General features: G+C 36.9%; 1 protein-coding gene across 2 annotated transcripts in view; it reads right to left on the reverse strand.

The window, feature by feature from the left end:
- The window catches only part of ZNHIT6 (zinc finger HIT-type containing 6), a 58,522-nt gene that overhangs the window by 19,927 nt on the left and 12,170 nt on the right, over positions 1 to 26,425 (reverse strand). For both annotated transcript variants that reach the window (XR_004440664.1, XM_033225466.1), the window contains exons 6-8: positions 11,113 to 11,181; positions 8,958 to 9,038; positions 7,494 to 7,571 (exon numbers count right to left, since the gene is read on the reverse strand). Coding sequence is in view for 1 of the 2 variants with exons in the window: in XM_033225466.1 (XP_033081357.1) it covers positions 7,494 to 7,571; positions 8,958 to 9,038; positions 11,113 to 11,181 (228 nt within the window). In the remaining variant the exon portion in view is untranslated. The remainder of the gene's footprint in view (positions 1 to 7,493; positions 7,572 to 8,957; positions 9,039 to 11,112; positions 11,182 to 26,425) is intronic.

Below are 26,425 nucleotides of genomic sequence, written 5' to 3' on the forward strand. Positions count from 1 at the left end.
CTTAGTTTTTAAATTTAAAAACATCCTCTCAGCATGGAAATAAAATCATCCAAGAGAAATAGCTCATACTTTTGCTGGTTGCTTTTCAAACAAAAAGCATTCCAAAATTATTAACTAAAACCAGCACAGGAGGAAACGACTAATAGGCTATGTGCAAGTACAACAGGATAATATGCTCATGAACAGTAAAAATTTTTGTGATATCCATGAAATCAAAGCTTAGGTAATACTTTAACCTAGGCTTAGGTTTAAATCTAAATTCTTGGCTTTATATGAAAAATTCTGGAAGCAAACTGAAGGCAAAGGTTTGTCTTTCCATCAAGAAATGATTAAGTCTGGAGTGTCCATGCAAAGATGCCCTTGCCCTCCACTGGGCACTTTTTATGCCTTGTATTTTAAGTATCTATCTTTTGCGGTATTTATCACATATCAGTCTTCCCACCTAGACTATGAGCTCTTTGAGGGCAAGTCTTTTAGATGTCTATATATCCCTAGGGATTAGCGCTGGGCTGGCACATGGAAGGGGCTCAATGAAAATTAACTGAATAAAAGAAAAATACAGACCTGATCAATCTTAACTGATACTTTAGGTCAGGTTCATGTATCAAAAAGCCTGACCTCTGAGCAGGTACTACACTTTCTGAAGTAACTTTTAAATTATACTGGGCCCTTGTTACAATCTTTTCTCTCTCTCTCATTTCACATGTTGAGAATTGAAGCCCCCAACTGTTTACATGATATACAGATACCATGTAAACCAATAAAAAACCCTTTAGAGCAGGGATCAGCAAACCATAGCCTGGAGGCCAAATCCAGCCCACTATCTGTTTTCGTAAATAAAGTTTTACTGGACCATATTCTAGTCATGTCCATTCATTTAAGTGGTCTATAGTTGCTTATGTGTTACAATGGCAGAATTGACTAATTATGGCTAAATGGCCCACAAAGCTGGAAAATATTCACTGTCTGGCCATTTACAGGAAAAGTTGTCCAAGCCCTGCTTAAGGGTATTAACGTGGCATCAATACCTAGCATACATCAGGCATATATATATACATATATATGAATTAGCACACTTATTAAAAAATTAAGACTGAACACTTACTGTGGAAAAGTCACTAACACAACTCTGCAGGAAATATAAAGATGAAGATGCCTATGGCAACCACTGCCTTCAAAAGGGAGTTAATCATCATATGGTTTAAGTGTTATTGGGATAAAATAAGTCAAATTTATAGGAACCTATGAGAAATGCAAAACACTTTTAAGGTTCTAAAGATATGGAAATTATATCCAGTTTGGGGGAAGGAAATGAACTCTACCGTAGACACTGGTAAATAATAGTCTACCTAAAAGGAATGGAGAAGAAAGGACAAATGGAAGACGCGTTGTGGATGTCAATTATGCAAGGTAAGGTGGCAAGGCGGAAGTCAAGAAGTAGTCGAAGATGCTGGGCTACAAGGTCTTATGCCTGGCTTACTAGAACAAAAGAGCCAGTAATAGAAAGTGAGTACCAACATTTGTTGACTGCTTACTCGATGCCAGAACACTCAGTCCATTAAATTAGAAACACACACATCAGGAAGAAATAGACGCAGTGTAATGAAATCTAGACATGTTGAGCTTAAGATTTAATGAGATGTGTAAATGAAGATAGCTGGAAACCAAGATTTGGAGTTTGGGAGAAAAGTTAAAACTATATCTAGATCTGGGAGTAATTTCGACAGAAATAAGTTGACAATATCTTAAGTTCCTGAAATCTCATATTCTTGCAATATCCAATTATGTCAAAAGAAATATTAACAAACATGACTGGTTATCTGCTCCCTTGTGTTTAGTGGTGAGTGGTCTGTTGGGAATGTATGGCTAATATTACATTTGAAGTATATCCCAGAAGTATAAGAAATTATATGGCTGATGCATGCCTGGAGCCTCAGTTATGCAGGAGGCTGAAGCAGGAAGATTTCTTGAGCTCAGGAGTTCAAGGCTGCAGTGAGGCTATGCTTGTGCTACTGCATTCCAGCCTGGGCAACAGAGTAAGACCCTGTCTCTCAAAACAAAATTTTGAAAAATGAATTTGGTTAAAAGAAGCTGTTAAACAAATAAAGTAATATATGATATAGTTAACTACTACCAAACATGTGGAACTTAAACACCTCTTTAGGTTCACTGTATCATTTCAGCATGATATTCTAGTTGAAACTGAAAATACTTGAATACACACGAGTGATTTTCTAGGTGCCAGGCACTGTATTAAGCAGCTGACAAGTATTAACTCAAATTAACCTTTACAACAATGCAGTATCATTTCTGTTCTGATTCCCACATTTAGATGGGAAAATAGGCTTACTGACTTTCCAAGGTCTGTATCAAATTAAAAACACAATTTTGACTTTATAGCAAATCTCTGATGTACATTTTTGCATAAGAGCAAAAAGGTTATTCTGGAAGTTCTCACAATTTGGGTTAAGTTTAAGGAGCAGTGACAACAAACTTTTATTTATTATAATAAATGTACTATTTGTAATGGTGAAACTTTTGGTCTAAAAAGTCTAGTCTAGAACCTCATAAAGTAAAGTAACGTCTACTCCACATATTAAGTATTCTGGAAGGATAATATCACTATTTTTTTACTAGCATACAATTTCACTCTGAAGATATCCTAATAATTAGTAGAGTAAGGTCATTCTTTTTGAAAGTAGTGTTCCGGAAAATGATGTGACTTCTACACGAAACTCAACATGCTCTTAGCCTCTCCAGACCTTACCTTCATCTCTTTGTAAACAGCAATCATGCCAGAAACCGCAGTCACCTTTGATTCCCATTTATTGCTCCCTATAGCCAACTTGATCACCAAGTCTTACTGTTTTGTTTTTTTTTTCCTAGATTTTTACAGTTTTCTATGCCAATGAGACAAGATTCAAACAGCGTTAGTATTGGGTCTTGAACTAACTCTTCAACCTTATCTTTTTAAAAACAGTTTTAAAAATACTTCTCTACATGCATCTATATACTCCACTTACTTGCCTTGTTTACGACATACCACACCCTTGTACTTCTTAAGGGCCTCTGTACCCTCCCCTAGTCATAGGCCATTTACCTTTAATAAAAGTCAAATGTGACTTCCACAACAAAGCCTTGTGATGACATAAGGATACCTGCTACCTTCCACATCGCTTTTAAGACGTAGACACAGGTTTCTTATGATATATACAGTGTGTCTGTTTTCCCTACTACAATAGAACTGTATTTTATTCATTCTTGTATAAACCCCAATTTTTATTTATATGCCTAGAAGATTAAATGTACTTAATGGTTGTTTTTGAATAAATTTGGAAAGAATCATCCTATAACTGCTTAAATCACAAAAAAACCACGAAGATTTACAAGTATCAAAGTAGCAAAGTAAATATAAAAAACAAAATGTATCTAAATTTCTTTCTGGTAAATAATTCCATAAAATAAAAGTAAAATCTAGGCTTAAAATTTAATACATTTGGAAAATTGTACTTGAATAGACAAAGTTGGCTGTTTTATAAATTATTTAGTCAGTAGTAACTTAAGTGGGCAATAATACAACAGCTGCCCTCTTGATAGTGCCTGACATTTAGCAACGTAGGCTTTTCTAGTCCAAAACCACTCATTTACTTTCTGAGAATAAAAAGTTGGTAAGAAATAATGTGGCAAAGAGCAAAAATGGCATTACTAACATAAGCATCTTACATGAATGATCTTCTTCACAGGGGCAGGAACACTTTTCTTTACTGCCATAGCCTCAATGTTTAGAACAGTACCTGGACTTTGGCGTACTCACTATTTGCTGAATGAATAAATGAATTTATTTAAAAGGCTAAAATAGCTTTTCTAAGAGATAAATTCAGACCCTATGTATTCTGGAAAGAAAACTCCCAAACAGATCAGTAGTGAATTCCTTAGATTAGACACAAATTCTATAATCACAATTTAAAAAATAAGCCATGTATGGCAAAGCCAAAACCTGGAAAAAATGTAAGCATGCTCTAGCTGACCAGGTATATCTATATCATGAGACAATTGCTATATACCTTCCAAGAATGGAAAATAAAACCAATGGAAACTGGTAACATCAAGTATTTGGTAAAAAGACTTTACTCTGAAGTTACTGTAATGCTGTAAACGTAAAATCAAACAGCCATAAAGAAACTACATGTTCTTGATTTCTAAGCACTTTTCAGGAAATAATAAAATGGTTCTATTTAGAATGCTTATCTTAAATTAGAGCTTAGCATTTATAACCTCTAATAATTTTCCTTAGATGTTCTCTGAATGTACTTTCCTTTAAGGATGCAACTGTAATTATGTATACAATCAAATGTAAATGCTCATCTTAGTCCATTTATCAGTATGTTATACAGAGAACATTGTTTTAAAAATCTGACAAAAAATAAAAATCTATGCCTACATATATCTCTACACTATCTAACTTCATTACTTATGACTACAAAATACTTTAATAAAATTGAGGTTCTTTAGAAATTAGCATAACTATGCTTTGAGGCTGACCTAATAATCAGAAATACAAAGATATCCTATGCCAATTTAGGTCCACCTTCAAGATGAAAGCTACCTCAACAGGAATTTCTGACATTATTATTGCTGTCAAATGATGCCATCACTACTCAAGGCTAAACGTATGCCAATTTTTAAACTGGACCCGGGATATAACATTTTCCCCCTTTCTTTGCTTTGGTAGTATTTTCATACATCACTTAGTTCAAGTCAACAGCAAAAACGGAGGAATCTGGAAGATGAGCTTTCTCCACAGACAAGGTAGAGTGAAAGTACTTTCATGTTCCTCAGACTGGCTCAGGTTTATCATTTTTTTTTTTTTTTTTTGGAGACGAGGTCCTGCTATGTTGCTCAGGCTTGTCTCAAACTCCGGAGCTCAAGCAATCTGCCTGCCTCAGCCTCCTAAAGTGCTGGGATTACAGGCATGAGCCACAGGCACCCAGCTAGGCTCAGGTTTAGTATCAAATTAGTCTATTCTAGGTATTCCTTATAGTCAACACCACTAACTTTTCACTTTATTAATCTACTATTCCCTTCACTTTGGGGATTAAAAAATTAAGTTTTGTTTAGTAAAATCCTAAAGTCAACTCCAAGTAATTCATGTTTAAACAAAATAATTTACATTGTTTCCTTGGATTTACCTCTAGTCAATCATTACATAATTCTTATATTATGTTTCATCTTCTAAATTCAGTTCCTTTCTTGCCATGTGCCATATTTTATCTAATTAGTTCATCTAAACGTTACTCATGTTTTAAGCCATGAGACCATGGTTTTAGTCTCACAAGCCTACTAAGAGAATACCTCTGAGGGCCAATGTGTCCACTCATCTAAGCCAGTCAAGCTTGACTCTGACAGAATATCCTCTTCTTCCAAAATTCAAGGGAATCAGAATTCTTGGTAATAAAAGACAAGGGATACTGAGTATTTTAAAGTTTATAGTATAGGATACACTGCTTGGGCCCAGAGAGCAGTTATTTTTTAACTTGGAAATGTGTACTGTAAGTCCACGAAGAGCCAAAGTGGATGGAAATCTCAGCTTGTCCTAGCATACTAGGGTTTTTGAGAAGAGCAGCAGAAATGCCCATAGGATGTAATGTCCCAAAAAGGGAGCAGTTAAGGAAACTGCTCTCATGCCATTGCATGGAAAGGAATCAGGATACCTAGAGACCACAACTCAGAAAGCTACAAGTCAAAATGTTAAGACTTATTTTAACAAAGAGCCAAATGGGATAAATCTAGACAAAAAATACATCAAAGAAGTACGCTTAAATGAAACTCACACGACCTAGCTCTAGGCATTCAACTCCTCTGCGCTTCATTTTCCTTTAACGTCCTCACACTAATGTTATTACTTTCCTTCTTTAGACTCCCAAAGACGATTGAAGTTGTCAATAAGCAGTAATATTTTGAAAACAAATTTTTTTTCTGAGCAGTAGACTTAAAATATTCAGCAAACCATGCCATAAACAGATGTGCTGTCATCCAGGCTTTGTTGTTCCATTTACAGAGCACAGGTAGAATAGATTTAGCATAATTCTTAAGGGCCCTAGGATCTGTGGAATGGTAAATGATCACTGGCTTCAACTTTAAATCCCCAGCTGCATTAGCCCCTAACAAGAGGGTCAGTCCATCCCTTGAAGCTTTTACGGCAGGCATTTACTTCTCCTCTCTAGCTGAGTCCTACATGTCATCTTCTTTCAATATAAAGCTATATTGTCTATATTGAAAATCTGTTGTTTAGTGTAGCCACCTTCATCAGTTATCTTAGCTACATCTTCTGGATAACATGCTTTGGCTTCTACATCACCATTTGCTGCTTCACCCCACACATTTAGGTTATGGAGAAGGCTTCTTTCCTTAAACCCCATGAACCAACCTCTGCTAGCTTCAAACTTTTCTTCTGCAGCTCCCTCACCTCTCTCAGCCTTCATAGAGTTGAGAGTTAGGGCCTAGCTCTGGATTAGGCTTTGGATTAAGGGAATGTTTGGGCTGGTTTGCTCTTCTATTCAGACCACTAAAACTTTCTCCCTATCAGCAATAAGACTGTTTTACTTTTTTATCATTCTTGTGTTCACTGGAGTAGCATTTTTAATTTCCTTCAAGAATTTTTCCTTTGCAATCATGACTTGACTAACTAGCAGGAGAGGCCTACCTTTCAGCCTATCTCGGCTTTCAATATGCCTTCTTCACTAAGCCTAATCATTCCGCTTTTGATTTAAAGTGAGAGATGTGACTCTTCCTTTCACTTGAACACTCACAGGCCATTGTGTGGTTATTAATTGGCCTAACTTCAGTATTACTGTGTCTCAAGGAATAGGAGGCCTGAGGAGAGTGAGAGAGATGGGTGAATGAGTGGTTGGTGGAACAGTCAGAATACACACATTTAAGGCTGCCATCTTATATGGGCACAGTTCATGGTGCACCCAAAGCAATTACAGTAGTAACATTAAAGTGTTACTCCTGTATCACAGGTCACCATAACAGATATAATGCTAATGAAAAAGTTTGAAATATTGCTAGAATTACCAAACTGTGACACATAGACTCGAACTGAACATGTGCTGTTGGAAAAATGGTGCAGACAGACTTGCTCGAAGCAGAGATGCGACAAACCTTCAATTTGTAAAGAATGCAATATCTGTAAAGCTCAGTGAAGTAAAACACAATAGAACAAATAAAAGAATGCTTGTATTTTAAAATATTCTACTTCCCCTATCTCAGTTGACAGAAAATAAAAGAAAATAAAATATTTTAACCTGGATGATTTTTCAACCCAATTTATCCTATAAGTGTGATTATTTTGAATTCTGACTTGAAAGTTGAAAAGTAAAAGTCATGTTCATAGCTAGATAATTAGTTTAATAACTTGAGCTAATCAAGCTATTTAATTATGTTACAGCACTAAAAAATATTTAAAGAAATGGGGAGGAGAGCAATTTTACCTTACTAAATTTTGCTGCATATATTCAATCTTCATTAAAATCTGAACCCCAGTCTGAGAGCGAATGTAGGCTTTCAACCTGAAATAAAAAACATCACATTAAAGGAAAAGTTGATTTTTAATATATTTCCACATAGTCTTATGGAGACTAAGCATTTGTACCTAATAATACTTAAAAGTTCATCTATTTAAGCATAGAAAAGGAGATGTTTTCTAACCAGAAATCTGAAAATAATATAACTTTTTTCCTCTGTTCATCTTAAATTTTAAAATATCCGTTTCAATAAATTAATCTGGCTATGTAATTTTACAAAAATGTATCCTATTCAGTGACATTTTGTCTTACTGGCAAATATGTGACTAATGATAACAACTAGGTTACCATTTATAAGGAAAGAAACTCAACTATCATAGCTATTTTAAAGACTGCTTAATATGTGACATGGGTCAGGTTCAGTCTGGGCATGACCTTTTATCAAAAGCAAAAGAAAGAGATTCAACTAGAACTGGATTAGACATTTTAGAATCCACCCAGTCTAAATTTTAAATACCAGGTTATTCTGGAACCAAACCAAGCACTCGTTCATATCCCAAGCAAGTACCATCTGGTGAAAATAAAGTCAACTTGGTTTCTGCCCAGAAGCACTAATAACTCACACTCTAATAACAATCTCCTTTTTTGAGCAGTGCCTAGTATATGCTAGGTCCTGTACTAGGAATTTTATACATGCTATTTCTTTTAAGCCTTGTAACAATTCTATCTAGGAAGTGTTATCATTCTTATTTCACTGATGAGAAAAAAATAAGGCCTGGAAATTAAGTAACTTGCTCTTAATCACACAGCTAATAAGGGACAGAAACAGCTATTTTAACCCAGATATCCATGACTGAATCTTTCCACTATGTTATGTTAACCACTTTTGTCCATGCTGTATTTCTGGACAGGAGGCAGATTGTACTTTGCTTAGTTCTCTGAAGACTTGGCTGAAACAGGATTTCCTGTCTTTAAAAGTTACTTGGAAACTTTTAATTTTCAGAGTCTTTCATTCAACGTCAAAGGTAGTTTAGTTTAAGGGTTAAGAGTAAAGACTTTGACTCCAGACTGCCTGGGTGTGAATCCTAGCTCCCTTGTTTACTAGCTATAGGATATTACTTAACCACTTTAAGGCTCAGTTGCCCCATTTATAGAATGGGTATAATAATCATCTACTTTTCAGAGTTATTGTGAGGATTAAATGAATTAACATATTTATTATTGTCTGCTTTGAAGAGTGTCTGGAACATAGGAAACAATGAATGTCAACTACTGTTGTTGTTTCTACTGACAGACCTTCAGTAAACACCAAGAAAATGTGATAGAAAGTAAATTGCACTACACATCACATTCTAATAGTCATGGATGACCCTAATAAGTACATCAACATTTTTAATTATTTCAGGAAGTTACAATATTTTTGAAGCATACCTTTGACGAATTATAGGATCAGACTTTTCAGGATCAATGTAGGGCTTTAGGATTTCATTAATAGTTTTATCATCTGGTACTCTTTCCAACAAAGAAAAAAAAAACAAGCTATATTAGTATTGATAATTTTCTACTAAAGGTGTTAATTTTGAATTATTAAATGTTGTGGCTTTTTTGGTTTAAATAACTGAACAAAGACCTTTTATATTACTCTTGGCAAAATAAAATATCCTTTTAAGCAAAAAATACTTAGGAAAAAGCTCAAAAAGAGTTCTTGGCCACACTTAACAAGGTCTTAAAAAACAACATTTTGAGAAGTTCTGTATAAATCAATTATAAAAATATGAAGCCTCTTTTAACACACACCTGTACTCAAACATGAAAAGACGAGGTCAGGATAAAATATATTTGAAACTAGCAGAAATAATAAATCTGAAAAAAGGTTTCAGATTTCAGTGCATGTTCAAATTTATTCATTCTAATTTATAAGACCAAGTTAAAAAATTGATACTAATTTCCTTGGAAACAAAACATTTTAAGTTTTCCAACTTTCCTCCATATATGCACACTGTTTTAAACATATATAAAGCTGTATAAACAAAATTAAGACACTGTTTTAAAACAGTAACTTTCCTCAACCATTTATACATATTCATATATACTATTGGCTACATACCCCTATCTGTAAAATAAGTCGTTTCCTTGTATGCAACTCCAAATAACAAAGTTCTTCACTAAAATCCCTTTGACAACTACAAAGAAAGGATATTTATGTATATAATGTAGGAACATGCTAAATATACTACTTAAAGAGCAACTTTAAAATTTTGCTAAACCAAGGAATGAAATAGTTCACAAACATTAAAATGTTTCGTTTGTTTTTGTTTTTTTATTTTTTTTTGAGACAGAGTCTTGCTCTGTCTCCCAGGCTGGAGTGCAGTGGCATGATCTTGGCTCACTGCAACCTCCGCCTCCTGCGTTTAAGCTATTCTCATACCTCAGCCTCCTAAGTAGCTGTGATTACAGGGGTGCGCTACTTCCACCAGCTAATTTTTGTATTTTTAGTAGAGACAGGGTTTCACCATGTTGGCCAAGCTGGTCTTGAACTCCTGGTCAAAAGCGATCCACCCGCCTTGACCTCCCAAAGTGCAGGCATTATAGGTGTGAGCTGCTGCATCTGGCTGACATTAAAATGTTTAAATGACACTTGAAAGTGTTTTAGGCTGGATGGGGTGGCTCACGCTTGTAATTCCAACATTTTGGGAGGTAGAGATGGGAGGATTGTTTGAGGTCAGGAGTTTGAGACCAGCCTGGGCAACATAGTGAGGCCCTGCCTCTACAAAAAATAAACAAGAATAGCTAGGTGTGATGGTCTGAGCCTTTAGTCCCACCTACCTGGAGGCTGAGGTAGGAGGATCAACTGAGCCCAGGAGGTTGAAGCTACAGTGAGCAGAGATCTGCACCACTGCACTCCAGCGTGGGCAACAGAGCAAGATCCTGCCTCCACTCCCCTCCAAAAAAAAAAGAAAAAGAAAAAGAAAAAGAAAAGAACAAGTTTTAATATGAAACAGTAACACAAAAAACTTTATGCAAATTAATTCCAATGAGTACACATATATATATCTAAAATAATGTATTTTCTGAGTGATACACTATAATGTTAACAGTGGTAATCTTTGCATGGTAGAATTTTGGGTCATTTTTCATCTCCTTAACCACCACACAGCTTAACAGGAAACTTTCAGCCCTCTAATTCTCCTTGGATCCCTCTCCTCAATACTTGCTTTGCTGCTAAAGAAACCATCATCAGGATTTCTATGTTAACAATTTCCCTTAGAGTTAGAAGTTCTATCACCTTTGTAGGTATTCCTAAAAGTACACTATTTAGTTTTCTGGCTTTATTCCCCCATATTTACAAACAATCATGTTTTATACATTCTTCCTTAACTTGCTTTTCTTACATTATTTCTGAGATTCATCCATGTTGATGTGCATAGCTGTAGTTCATTCGTTTTCAGTGGTGTTTAGCATCTCAATGTATAAATATACCACAATTTAGTTATCCATTCAACTACTGACATTAAGTTAACAATTTATTTTAGATACACAGCCTCCAAATTAAAACAAATCAGTGATTAAAAGATAGCAGTGATACCTTTTTTCTATGTACTCAGCTTGACTTTGAGGAAACTGGAGCTTCACATGCCAACAAAACTGCTGTTTTCTAAGAGAGAAAATAATCATGTGAGAATCAAGGTAGTAGATAATAAAAGTCTGGATGCAAATTGAACTTTCTACATTTTCACTTTAAGATGATTCTAAAATTATTCTTAGAATTTAACATATATTTTCTATTAAGAGCTAATGTCTCTTGCAAGGGTTACTAAGAAAGAAAAAAAAGGGAAGCAGTTCTAAATTCCAAGGACTTCACATTTCTGAATTAGAAGGCAATTTCTCATAGTTCAGGGGCTTTTGAGAGCAGTGTGCTACTATTTGAAGTTTACAAATAAATTTCCTCATGACTAAATACAATGAGCTGATGTCTTTGCTTGACTAGTCTGGAAATTAGGTGAATGAAGTATTGTCCGGTTGAGTCCAGCTGGCTGGAGATACACTTCTGAGGCATGAGTACGTGCATTCAGTAGCAAAACAGTAGACAACAAGCTGGTTGCTAAGCAGAATGCACTTTGAGCTACAGTCTTTTTGCTTTCAGGTCTAAACTTTGGTTTGACATAGGATCAACAGCAATAATTCACTAAATGCCTGATTTTAGAAAAATGACTGTATTTAATATATCTAAATTTAGAGACACTGACATGATTCCTTTAAAAATCTAATGCTCCAAATATTGAATCCATTATCAAACTTTAAATGTCTTCACTACATGATGATTTTACACAATGTTTTCTTTACTTAGAAGAAATTTCTAACAATCAATTAGAGCAAGTTAATGACCACCAGCATCTCCTTAAAATCTATCCCATAGCAGTAGGACCCCAAAATCTAAAATAATTTTCTTTTAATACAATCTAGTAATCTTTCACCAAACATTTATATGATTTAGTAAAATTTCTGTCAGAAGACAATGCCCATAATTTTATTGAGAACAAAGTTGAAAAATACTCTTTACTAATCTAAAGGACAGATGTCTAAAATCTCAGAGGAAAAAACATTTAAAAATTTGAATGCAAATGCAAATTACTAGTTACTAGCTTTAAAAAAATAATTCTTCCAAAATAAAACATTTTGTAATATTCATTATTTGTGAAGTAGGTATACCATAATAGCATTAAGGGCTGAGAGACATTTTTTTAAATAAGAAATAAACTGATTTTGTTCACCTTAATGCATAATATAATTTCTTCCTAAATGTGTATTTTTTCCACGTTAACTTAGGGAAAAAAGGATTACCAACTTGCCATCTTACAGAATTGTAAACCATGGCCAATCACCCCAATTATTGCTTGAGTAATTTCAAAACCCATTCACCTTTTAACATTCAGTACACCCTGAATATGTTCAGAAAGCACTTAGCATTCCAAACACAGAGGGAAAAAGCCCTCGGAGATAATTTTATTTGCTGTAGTTAACTAGCTCTCCTTATAACAAAGTCATTCATTGCTATACATTGCTAAATTATTGATAAAAATATTTCTGTATTTGGCCTCAGCTCACACATGAACAAATTTGAAAAGTACACTAACTTTTAAAATGTGATCTTGCAATATTTCAAAAACAAAGAAAAACAGAATAATGCAAAGAACATTCAATGCACCCATACTCAGATTTAACTCATTTACAAGTTGCCATATTTTTGAGGTGCTTTTATTTCTTCTAAGAAATAAAGGGCTATTGATAACAGTAGATGATTTTCTATACTATACTTTAACCCAAGGTGGGCAAATAGAAGTTGAAGGGTGTTGTATAAAGAACTGCTGAGGCTGGGTGCAGTGGCTAAGGCCTATAATCCCAGCACTTTGGGAGGCCAAGGTGGGCGCATCATTTGAGCCCAGGAGTTCAAGATCAGCCTGGGCAAGCTGGTGACACCCCATCTCTACAAAAAAAACAAAAATGAGCCAGGCATGGTGGCGTACGCCTATAGTCCCAGCTACTCTGGAGGTTGAAGTGGGAGAATCACCTGACCCCAGGAGATTAAGGCTGCAGTGAACTGCGACTGTGTCACTGCACTTCAGCCTAGGTGACTGAATGAGACCCTGCTTCAAAAAAAAAAAATTGCTAGGCCAGGCGCAGTGGCTCACCCCTCTAATCCCAGCACTTTGGGAGGCCAAGGTGGGCAGATCATGAGGTCAGGAGATCTAGACCATCCTGGCTAACACGGTGAAACCTCGTCTCTACTAAAAATACAAAATCTAGCCAGGTGTGGTGGCATGTCCCTGTAGTCCCAGCTACTTGGGAGGCCGAGGCAGGAGAATCACATCACTTGAACCCAGGAGACGGAGGTTGCAGTGAGTTGAGATTGAGCCACCGCACTCAAGCCTTGGCGAAAGAGCAAGATTCCGTCTCCGGAAAAAAAAAAAAAAAAAAATTGCTGAAATGAGTGAGTTTATTTTCTCTAAAATGGTTTCCAATTCTTCAGTGTTGCTGAAATTACTGTAAGTCCTGACATGTGCTCTTCTTAAGACTGAAAGAATTAAGTTTGTTTCCCAGTTTTTATAATTATATATACAAATATATGTCCCACTTAAAAAAAATGCACATACATCAAACTCCTAGCAACATTACTTGGATTACTTTCTAAAGGTAGATTCCAAGAGGTACAATCAGTAAGATAGAGCAGGGTTTCTCAGTCTCAGCAGTGCTGGTATTTTGTTTTTTCTTTTTTTTTTTTTGAGACGGAGTCTCGCTCTGTCGCCCAGGCTGGAGTGCAGTGGCCGGATCTCAGCTCACTACAAGCTCCGCCTCCCGGGTTCACGCCATTCTCCTGCCTCAGCCTCCCGGGTAGCTGGGACTACAGGCGCCCGCCACCTCGCCCGGCTAGTTTTTTTGTATTTTTTAGTAGAGACGGGGTTTCACCGTGTTAGCCAGGATGGTCTCTATCTCCTGACCTCGTGATCCGCCCGTCTCGGCCTCCCAAAGTGCTGGGATTACAGGCTTGAGCCACCGCGCCCGGCCTAGTGCTGGTATTTTGGACTAGATAATTCTTTGCAATGGGGACTCGGTCTGCAGGATGTTTAGTAGTATCCCAGGACTCCACCCTCTAGATGAGTGTTCCACTGGGAACACTCATACACCCAGTTGTGGCCACCAAAAATGCTACCAGAAATTGTAAATGTCCCTGGAGGCAGAATCATCACTGTTTGAGAACCACAAGGATAAAGGTTTGAACATTTACAATTACTCCTAATGCATTAGGGCTACTGTTCCCTAAATTCAACAAAATGCCTTCAACTACAATAATGTCACTATGTCCTTGGCATATCAACATTCTCAAAAATGGTATTACTATACCTAGTATATTCTAGGTAACTTAGGGACTCCAAGATACCATGTTTAGAGTTGGGTGATAAGACTGGTGGAGTAATTGTGGCAACTATGAATCCTTATGTTCCCTTCTGGGCAATCTGACAAAGCAACAGAAACACTAACCTCTTCTAAGTCCTATGAAACCCAAGTAACTGTTCATGCACAGCAAAGCTGTTTCCCTCTCCTTCCCGAAATATCAATACATACATGCATTCTCAATGAGGGCAGCATGGCCCCAAAGAGGGCAAAAACTGGTTCTCTGAAGGGCCAACAAAATCTTTGCTATTTTAACATTTGTGGCCCTACAAAGGGCTACTGTATGCAACAGATATACAGTGTATCTATGGTATCAAAATATCATGGCAGAAAGCTCCTTGAGAGGCCATAATAAAAAAAAGATTGAAAAATACTTAGATGGCACTTGTATCAAATGAGGAAAATAAATATTTTATACTCATTTTCAGGGAGTTAATACAGGGCACTTATTTACGAACACATGCTTACTAGAAACTTGTTAAGGATCAGTCTCTCTGTGGCCTGTTTGTTAACAAAAACAGGAAAAAAAGGGATTATTCTCTCCTACAGTTTTAAGAAAGTATGTGGATAAACACACACATTTAAGGAAAGAGGTTCTATAACCATAATCTAAATTATTCTTTTGACTTCATAACTTCAAATTGCAAATTTTCGTATGGGGAATGCTACCATAATCCCAAGGAAAAAGATGCAAATCAAAAGTCATTAGCTCCTTTTAAATGGCACTGCTCTAATGTTACAATAAGATGTTCAAATTCATTAATAACCAAATAAATGTATATAGAAATAAAGTATTTTTACTTATCAGGTTGGCAGAAATTAGAAATACTAAGGAAGTGTGGCAAAAGTGTGGCAACTTCATTGCTGACAGCAATATAAATTGGTGCAAGCTTCTGGTAGTTCAATTTCATAAAAGCTATAAATAAAAATCTGTAATTAAAAAGTATATATTTTTGCCTCAATAGTTTTATTCCCGGAAATTTATCCCAAGGAAATAATTGGTCAAATAATAATATATATATAAATGTCCACTGCACCACTTTATATAATAGAAAAAAATTAGAAACAACCTAAATGTACATCATCAGAAAGTTGATTAAATAAATCATGGTAGATCTACATAATGAATTTTAAGTAGTCATAAAAGATGAGGCAGAACTTCATGTACTGATGTGGAAAACTGTGCATGTTGAATGATAGCCTTTATATTTAAAACACAGGCTTATACATATATTGGCAAGTATGAAGACCATACCCCAAACTTTTAGCTATGAGTATTTCTTGACATTTTAAAAGTACTTGACTTAATTTTTACCTATGAATATGTCTGTATTATTAAATAAATCTTCCACATAATGATTTGTGGGATTTTTTCCTTTTTTGAGACAGGGTCTCACTCTGTAATCTGGGCTGGAGTGCACTGGCAAAATAGGGCTCACTGCAGCCCTGACTTTCTGGGCTCAGGCAATCCTCTCGCCTCAGCCCCCACAAGTAGCTACCACAGCTGACTGATATTTTTGAATTTTAGTAGAGACAAGGTCTTGCTATGCTGGTCTCCAATTCCTGAGCTCAAGCGATCCTCCTACCTTGGCCTGCTAAAGTGCTGAGATTACAGGTGTGAGCCACTGTACCTGGCTGATTTGTTACTTTTTATAATTAGTAAAGTCAAAGATGCATTCATGCGGCACACACAGGATGGTAGTGATAGAAAGGACAGGAATAATTTTAACATTCTCTCTGAATTTAAAAATATTTCACTATTAGAAGTATTCATTTAAGAATTCTCGGGCCCGGCGCGGTGGCTCAAGCCTGTAATCCCAGCACTTTGGGAGGCCGAGACGGGCGGATCATCAGGTCAGGAGATCGAGACCATCCTGGCTAACACGGTGAAACCCCGTCTCTACTAAAAATACAAAAAACTAGCCGGGCGAGGTGGCGGGCGCCTGTAGTCCCAGCTACTCCGGAGGCTGAGGCAGGAGAATGGCGTGAACCCGGGAGGCGGAGTTTGCAGCGAGCTGAGATCCGGCCACTGCACTCCAGCCTGGGCAACAGAGCAAGACTCCGTCTCAAAAAAAAAAAAAAAAAAATTCTCTTTTGCCCCCTTTGAGAAAAAAAAATATATGTTTCTCTTTTTTATCTTAGAAACTAGTACCAAACCAGAACTAGGGTTACTTACCTAATCATTTTGATAGTCTCAAAGCTATCTTCCTATGAAATATGCCAAAACTAAGAGTTACAAATGGAGGCTAAACTCTAAGAATGAAGATTTCTAATACAAAGTTTAAAGAAGCTTGAATATTTCTGTTCTTTTTTTTTTTTAAATCACCAATTCTCATCCCACTCCAACAATGATTAACCAACATACACCCAAAGAACACAAACGAGAGCTCACTAGACATTAAGGACAAAGAGATCAACAAGGAGATGAGTCCAACACGGACTTCTTTTTAGGGCAGCAAGTCAATCACCAACGTTGGGCACTGCATTATTCCCTCCATTTCACAATTTTCATATGAAAGCTTCCTGTTCTTTATTGACACTGTACATAGCAAGAAGGCTTAATATACTATAAGGTCCAGAGGTAGGACGGGGGAGAGGTTAAGTGGACTTTGTGTTTGAATCCCATTTTAATAATTTACTTCTTAACATGTTCTTCAGCAAGAGACAATCTCTTTGTACCTCAGGTTTCTCATTGTAAAACACGGATAACAACGGTATTTCTATCACAATTAAATGAATAAATAATATATCAAGAGTTTAGAGGCTGGGCATGGTGGCTTATGCCTGTAATCCCAGCACTTTGGGAGGCTGAGACGGTTGGATCACTTGAGGTCAGGAGTTTGAGACAAACCTGGACAACATAGTGAAACCCCATTTCTACTAAAAATACAAAAAAAAAAAAAAAATTGCCAGGATTGGTGGTGCACAACTGTAGTCCTAGCTCCTCAGGAGGCTGAGGCAGAAGAATCACTTGAATCCAGGAGGTGGAGGCTGTAGTGAACCGAAATTGTGCCACTGCATTTTAGCCTGGGTGACAAGAGTGAGACTATCTCAAAAAAAAAAAAAAAAAAAAGAGTTTAGAACACAGTACTCAACAATGTTGCTGTTATTATCAAATACTGACAGTGTCTTTAGAGAGTATTTTGCTGGGATTTCATAAGCAAACTCTATTCACATTAAACTTAGTGTTTAGTGGCTAGAGATGAAACTAGAAACATTAATACCAGATTATATACGGCCCTGAATGCCCTGCTAAGCAGTATGGATTCTATCCTGTAATTAATGCACCAACAACAAAGGTTTTAAAGAACAGTGAAATGAAGGGCTTACAGGGAGATTCATCATCCTACTACTTAACTCTCCTAATAAGTGTTTCCATAGTATATCCCGGACATTAACATTTTAGCCCTTGTTTATAGTTATTAAGAGAAGTATTTCCAACTACTTTTGAGAATCACATTGATATATCATGTCAGTTCAAATATACTTAAAATTTTCACTTTTGATTTTTAAACACAGGTGACTCCATGAGGTAAGCTAAAGCTAAAACACATGTCTGTTTTCAGAATACTGTATCACTAATTACATTAGAAATTTCTACAGGTTCCATCCTGGCCAACATGGTGAAACCCATCTCTACCAAAAATACCAAAAATACAAAAATTAGCTGGGCATGGTGGCATGTGCCGGTGGTCCCAGCTACTCGTGAGGCTGACACAGGAGAATTGTTTGAACCCAGGAGACAGAGGTTGCAGTGAGCCAAGATCATGCCATTGCACTCCAGCCTGGTGACAGATGGAGATTCCATCTCAAAAAAGAAATGTCTACAGATTATAAAAAAAACTACCAGTAAATTGTTTTATCAGAGAGCACAGCAAGTAGCAATAGTAAATAACAATGGTTTGTTTTAAAAGCTTTTTCTGTCAGGCATGGTTCTAAATATATGTATTAACTCCTTTAATCCTTATAATTCTATGAGGTAAATATTATTATTATTTCATTTTACAGATGAAAACACTAAGGTAGAGAGAAGAAAGTCACTCCTCCAAGGTCATTATTCAGCTGGAAGTAGCAGAGCTGCTGGGATTTGAGCCCAGGCAGTGCTTCCTCATAACTCTAGAGTCCACACTCTAATCTGCTATAATATTATGAGCTTTCTAGAATTGAAAGTTCAAAAATAAACTATGTATTTTTCTGTACTGCGAATTCAAGTGTATCTCAGTTACTTTTTATTTTAAATATTTGCCCCCATATTTTAAAATCATTTTTAAGACGTATAGCAGACATTTTGACTATCTACTTAGCAATCATTCCCCACCTGTCACCACCATCCTTCGTAATCCATAACCATACCTTAATGAATGAATTCTATGCCAACCCTCTAGGGGTGTACCTTATGACTTAAAAAAATCAACATACTTTCCTGGACACAATGGCTCCAGATTGGGCAGATTACGTAGGCAGCCTAATCATGGTGAATTTCAGGTTTTCTGTTTAGTAATGTTGGGAGAGAAGCACTCTGTTTGGATATTTACTATAACCCAAACTGTTACCAGCAATATCCTATGACTATGAGGATTACATGGACACCATAAAGGATACAATGACGCATCAGGAAAAAAAAAAAAAATGGGTCCTGGATGATATAACCAAGTTGCTGTATCTATTGAAGTCCATCTACCTCTGAACATTCAGTTATGAGAGCCAAAATGTCCTTTGTATATAGTTCAAATCTGTTTAAACTGGATATTCTATTTCATGCAATATAACGCATCCTAACTGATAAAAGGGATTGATACAAACATTTCTTCTATGTTTGTCTTTCATTTATAAGCAATAGAAAAGGAAGAGACACTAAAACTGTCAACTGGTATGACATCTGGAAGCAGCAAATAATACCTGATGAAATTACAGGAAAAAATTTTGTTCTACTGTCAGCTATAAAATCTTAATTCAGAGTCGAAAGAAACTCTACCAAATTCTGAACTCTTCAAGAAAAATACGAAATCTATAAAATATCTACATAATCCTTCATTCACAGGCATTTAATCTTTTAAAATGTATTCCAAGATGAAAATCTGAAGTCTCTCAAAAATAAATGGAATCATTCCTTATAAAAATAATCTATTTTATTAGGATTAGTACTATGATAAGTGTTTTTTGGAAGCATGAATACAAAGAATCTGTTTAGTTACTTGGTATAGATTAAAATGACTAGAATTTGGGAGAAGGAAAACCATAATTTTATGTCTCACATCATTATGTAAATACTTTGGAAAGTAATAGTTATATATTATATTTTTGCCCTTTTAAAAATTAGTACCACTACTGCATGAAAATAATAGGAAACAGGTTAACTATGTGGTATTGGCTTTAGTAGAAAGTATATTAAGAAAATGGATATAGCAGGTGAAGACTGAAATGAAATGAAAAAGAACCTTTTTACTTCCAATAATTGAGTACTTAAGCAGTTCTCAACTGGGAGTATGGGGACAATTGGAAATGGCTGGGCAGTTTTGGTTGTTCCAAGACTAGGGAGCACTTGAGGGATTTAGTAGGTAGGGGGCAAGGAGTGGGAAATTCCTGTAATGTATGGGAAAGCCCCACACAACAAAAAACCTGTCCCATTCAAAAATGCCAGTAGAACCCCTACTAAGAAACACTAGAAAGTAGAAAGGACAGCAGATATATGCATACCAAAAATGAATACCAGCACTAAATGCCCGCATCTGTTTCGTATTAACTGCAGAGAAAATATGTACTATAGGAACCTAGGCAAAAGAGACATAATGGAGAAGATGAGCTATCATGTGTACTTTCACAGATGGCTAGAAAATAAGGAAGAAAAAGACATGCTAGGATTTAGAATGGTGATCAGCCTGGGAACATTTAGTTGAATACATTAGGAAATAAGGTGGAGAGAGACTATGAAGATCCACATTCAGATATGGATCACTCGTACGAACAGGAAGATTTCCTGCTCAAAGTATGACTCTACCTAAACTCCCCGGCATGGCAGAGTGGGCCTCTCTCCAGCCTCATCTCCTGTCACTCACCAAACCCCCACCAAACTACTTACATTGTGCTAACTTTGCTACACTATGCTTTTGCATATGATATTCTCACCACCAGAACCATCTTTCCCTCTGTCTAGATAAAAACCTAGAAATAAAAACTGTTTCTCATCCTTTAAAAACATGCTCAAATTCTATCTTCTCTAGGAAGTTTTTCCTGTTCCCTGCTCTCAGTGAGTAACACTTCTCTTGAAAGGCTGGGGCAGGGAGCCCTCCTCTGCGCTACCAAACCCCATGAGTGCTCCATCACAGCACTAACTATACTGTTTTAAGAGTTTGCAGTCTTCTCTGCCCACTGACTGAACTAATTGAGAATAAGGTCAGTGACTTATCGGCACACAGATCAGTGGTTTTCAGGTAGAGGTAAACATCAGAATCATCTGGTGGTTTTTAGAAGTAAAGATGTCCTTGGTTGGGCGTGGTGGCTCACACCTGTAATCCCAGCACTTTGGGAGGCCAAGGCGAGTGGATCACTTGAGGTCAGGAGTTTGAGATCAGCCTGGCCAACATGGTGAAACCCCATCTCTACTAAAAGCACAAAAAGTAGCCAGGCGTGGTGGGGCTTGCCTGTAATCCTAGCTACTTGGGAGGCTGAGGCAGAAGAATCGCTTGAACCCAGGAGGTGGAGGCTGCAGTGAGCTGAGATCGCGCCACTGCACTCCAGCCTGCGTGACAGACTGAGACTCTGTCTCAAAAAACAAAAACAAAAACAAGAAGTACAGATGTTCTAAGGCTCTATAAATTAGCAAGTTCTGCTGGTCAAGCCCAGGTATCTATAATTCTGCATTTTGAAATTGCCTCACAGTTAATTCTGACATGCACTCTAAACTGAAAACCACTAGTCATAAAACTGGTACTATTACTGTCTCCATCTTACAGATAAAGCAACAGGCACAGGGAAATAAGTAACTTGCCAAGAAAACTTCCTTACAAACAAAGATTAAATTAAATTTTGTTATGTTTAATAAAATATAAACATTCAGGAAATATTAACTATATTGTTATTCCTCCTTTAAAAAGCAAATACAACGAAGAAGACTTATTCTGTTTTGTTTAATGAGGAATATTTGAAATTAATTATATTTCCAACTGCCTGGGAAGTAGCAACTTCAAATGAGAGGGGGATAAGAAGGAGTTAACCCCAGGCTATGGAATGGGGTACACACAGTACAAGACTCAAAAATGAGATGACAAATTTCATCTACTGGCAATGCTACCTATGGCCAATTGAGATATCTCTGAGCTAATGACTTTTGTGGGCACAGAAGCTTAAATGATTCTAAGTAGGTGACCATTATGGTGAGAACAAGTTTTAGAGAGGTGTATCTAACAGATAGGCTGGGTGTGCTGGCTGATGCCTGCAATCTCAGCACTTTGGGAGGCCAAGGCAGGTGGATCACCTGAGGTCAGGAGCCTGGCCAACATGGTGAAACCCCAGCTCTACTAAAAATACATAAATTAGCAGAGCATGGTGGTGCAAGCCTGTAGTCTTAGCTCCCTGGAAGGTGGATGCACAAGAATCATTTGAACCCAGGAGGTGGAGCACTGAGATAGCACCACTAACTCCAGCCTGGGTGACAGAGTAATACTGTCTCAACACCGGGCACGGTGGCTCATGCCTGTAATCCCAGCACTTTGGGAGGCCAAAGCGGGTGGATTACCTGAGGTCAGGAGTTCAAGACTAGCCTGGCCAACATGGTGAAACCCTGCCTCTAGTAAAAATACAAAAATTAGCCAAGTGTGGTGGCGTGTACCTGTAATCCCAGCTACTCAGGAGGCTGAGGCAGGAGAATCGCTTGAACCTGGGAGGTGGAGGGGGTTCCTCAACAGTCCAGAGTGAGATAAGAAGGGCCTGCATAGGACACTACAGCTGATAAATGCTGCGGTCAAGGAGACAGTAAGAAAGGGACACATTTTAGAGGCATATCACAAAGGATGGTCTTGGTGACTGGGAAAAGTCTTCCTTAAGTGAATCAGTTCGGGAACCTCAAGATGATCAAGTGTTTGGCTTTCCATTTCTATGAATGCTAGCTAATTACTGCTGTGGAAAGTTATACCCTGTGATGCTGTGTCACAAGAACTCCCTTACCACTGTCTGCATGGCTGCAGTAAGTAAAAGCCCAACTGGGGAACCATTAGGATTCTATTCTTTCATACTGTTTTTTCTAAATCCTTGATGCTGTTCTGAAATTATTCCATCAAACCATATCAAAGCTATTATGGCAGAGAAACCCAGAGCTAAACATTTCAATCAGTTGACAAATCTGTACTGGGCACCTATTATATCATCCCCCAAAGCTCACAGCAAAATCCACTTGTCTCCTCATGACCACAACTGCTAAACCCATCATTTTATTTTCCTTTACTCTTTCCTAAAGCCAATTTACAGCAAAGTACAAACCTATACTACTTATATTTATAGGATACCATGCTAAAAAAAAAAAAAAGTCCTGTGCTTTTAGAAGTACATTACCACATAACTTTTTAAGGAAAAAAGTGCTACTGGCATTAATACAGGGGTAAATAGGTATATTACTGCAATATAATAAGGATGATGCAATTTTATCCAAAGAACAAAAAGTAATTTTTTGAATTCATAAAAGGTTTGTTATTTCTTTACAAGAGGGACATCTAGTGGCTAGCTTCTAAAACAGACTCAAGTTCTTAAATATTAAGTTGTTTAGTAATAGGCACACCTCTATTACTTTCATACTGTAAGTAAAAGACAGACACACAAACACAGAGCTAAAGAACCCTAGGTCAAAAGGATAAATTGAAAAGTTAAGGACTTTCAGTTCTAAGCTGTTAGCAGTAGAAGAATGGTAAGTAGAAGAACTGGATTGTTTAGAACTGAGGGCCAATATCGTTTGGAGACAAATGCAGGGATAAGAAAATTGGATCCATATCTGAGGAAATGGGTAGTTAGTCCACAGAAAAGAGTCCAAGCAGACAGCAGTACCAGACTTACACAACTTCAGATACTGGGATTATTTACACGATGAGAAGTGTTTTAAATTACTGAAGAAAAAAAAGGAAGCTTACAACGTGAGTAAGGAATACAGTTCTGTCTAAAAGATGAGAAAGATTAGGGAAAGAAACAGAGCTTCCAGGGAAAAATAAACTAAAATACAAATAGTGCATAGGCTAAAAATATGATTAATTAGACAACTGAGGAGAGAAAGTGACTTGGACAATATAGCTAAATAAGTTACTCAGAATGTAGCAAAGACAAAGAAATTTAGATAACTTATTACTTTTCCAGAATTCTCATATTTAGACAGCAGAACAAATCTCAAGGAATAAAAATAAAAAGAAATCACACTGAGACACACATCATAGAAACTGCAGAACTCCAAAGACAATACTGAATATTTTCAAAGCAATCAGAAGAGAAAAGAAGGAAGACTATGTATAAAGCAACAGTGTTCTCAATAGTGGCAAAAGAAGTGAGAAGACAATGGAATATATAAATTAACTGAGTTCTAAAATAAATGTCAACTTAATATATTTCATATGAAGCTAAACTATCATTCAAAAGGGGCTGGGAATGGGGGCTCATGCCTGTAATCCCAGCACTTTGGGAGGCCAAGGTGAGAGGACTGCTTGAGGCCAGGAGTTCAAGACTAGCCTGGGCAACATAGTAAGATTCTGACTTAAAAAGTAAAAAACAGATAAAAAACAAAAGTAAGAGTGAGCTGTCTGACTATACATGAAATTTTGAAACGGGCAAAAGAAATGTACAGGGGAAAAACGGACAGGCTGTCTCTAAGGAAGAGAGGAAATGACAAGAAAAACCTTTCTGGGGTGATGGTAATGTTCCATTTATTCACAGGGACTGGATTATACAGGTGCATGTATTTGTCAAAACTCAGCAAATGTATATACTTAAGATTTGTGCATTTCATTACATGTAAATTTTATATCAACAGACAAAAATGCAAACTATGGAACTCTAGTTATGATGCTTAAGTATTCAGGGCCCAGTAGAGGGATGCTTGCATTTAGTTCGAAATGCACCAAAAATAAAATGGGTTAACGGATGGATAAATATCTGATAAAGCAATTATTGTAAAATATTAATGACAGAATTTAGGTGATGGGTATATATACATTCACTACAAAATTTTCAACTTTGTTTTATGTTTCAAATTTTTCATAATAAAATATTGGAAAAAACTTTAGGCAAAACTAATCTATAAAATTGAAAGTTAGGGGAGATAGTAAACTTGGGAGGTGGTGGTAGGTATTCCCATGGTGGGCAGTAAAGACTTCTCGGGTGCTGGTAATGTTTTTGACCTTGGTACATTAATGATTTGTGTACTTTTTTGGTATGTATTGTATTTCCATTAAAAAATGAAAATAAGACTAGCGCGGTGGCGCATGTCTGTAATCACAGCACTTTGGGAGGCTGAAGTGGATGGATTGCCTGAGCTCAGGAGATCAAGACCACACTGGACAACATGGTGAAACCTCCTCTCTACTAAAACACAAAAAAATTAGCTGGTATGGTGGCGGGCACCTGTAGTCACAGCTACTCAGGAGGCTGAGGCAGAAGAATTGCTTGAAACCAGAAGATGGAGGTTGCAGTGAGCCGAGATTGCACCACTGCACTCCAGACTGGGTGACAGAGGGAGACCCTGTCTCCAAAAAAAAAAAAAAAAAGAAAGAAAAGAGGATGAAATACAGATATTTTAAGATGAAAACTGAAAAAGCATATTTTTATAAGACTCTCACTAAAGAAATCTTAAAAAAGAAAACAAAATGATCCTTAAAAGGTCTGAAAAAATGTCTAAAAAGGGACAAAAATACTGGTATATATGTGGGTAGATTATACTTTTGTCCATTTTACTGATGAGGAAAATGAGATATAGAGTTAAAGCCACAAAACCAGTAAATATCAGAGCTGGCATTTGAAGCCACTATATATTGTTCAGCTTCAGAAAACAACAAATAGTTGATTAAAAGAAACAGAGATCAAAGAGACATTTCTCCCATGGTTATATACATGGAGACTACTTGGTAGAGTAACATGTAATGCCCTTAAAGAAAGTTCAGCAAGATTCTAAGAGCTATTTCTTAGCATGTCCTTAATCAACGTTACCAGCTTCAGTCCAAACTCTACTATCAGAGGGGACAAAACAACATGGTTCAGGCCAGGCGCAGTGGCTCACGCCTTTAATCCCCGCACTTTGGGAGGCCAAGGCAGGCGGATCACAAGGTCAGGAGATCGAGACCATCCTGAACATGGTGAAACTCTGTCTCTACTAAAAACACAAAATATTAGCTGGGTGTGGTGGTGTGTGCCTGTAGTCCCAGCTACTTGGGAGGCTGAGGCAGGAGAATAGTATGAACCCGGGAGGTGGAGATTGCAGTGAGCCGAGATCGTGCCACTGCACCCCAGCCTGGGCGACAGAGCAAGACTCCATCTCAAAACAAACAAAAAACAACATGGTTCATCTATGAAGTTTTTCTTATCTAACAGACATACAGTATATAACAAACAGAACTCATATATTTAAGCTGATTCCCAAAGGGATTCAGATCCAAAGAATCGCTAATTTATTACTGTTTTTTTTTTTTTTTTTTTTTTTTAAGAGACAGGGCCTTACTCTGTCGCCCAGGCTGGAGTGTAGCGGTGCAATCATGGCATTCACCATCACACCAAGCTAAGTTTTAAATTTTTTGTGCAGATGATGTATTGCTTTACAATCACCAATTTAAAGTGAGCTTCCTAATCTTTCAGACAATTGTTTTAAACTCCAATTCTTTTTTTTCACTGAACATGTCATGGATAGTATTCCATGACAATACTTCTGCGTCTAATTGTTTTTGCTTAATAGCTGCATGGAATTCCACAGTATGAAGGTGTCATCA

The sequence above is a fragment of the Trachypithecus francoisi genome, unplaced genomic scaffold, assembly GCF_009764315.1.
Source record: "Trachypithecus francoisi isolate TF-2019V2 unplaced genomic scaffold, Tfra_2.0 Lachesis_group12, whole genome shotgun sequence".
Classification (NCBI taxonomy): Eukaryota; Metazoa; Chordata; class Mammalia; order Primates; family Cercopithecidae; genus Trachypithecus; species Trachypithecus francoisi.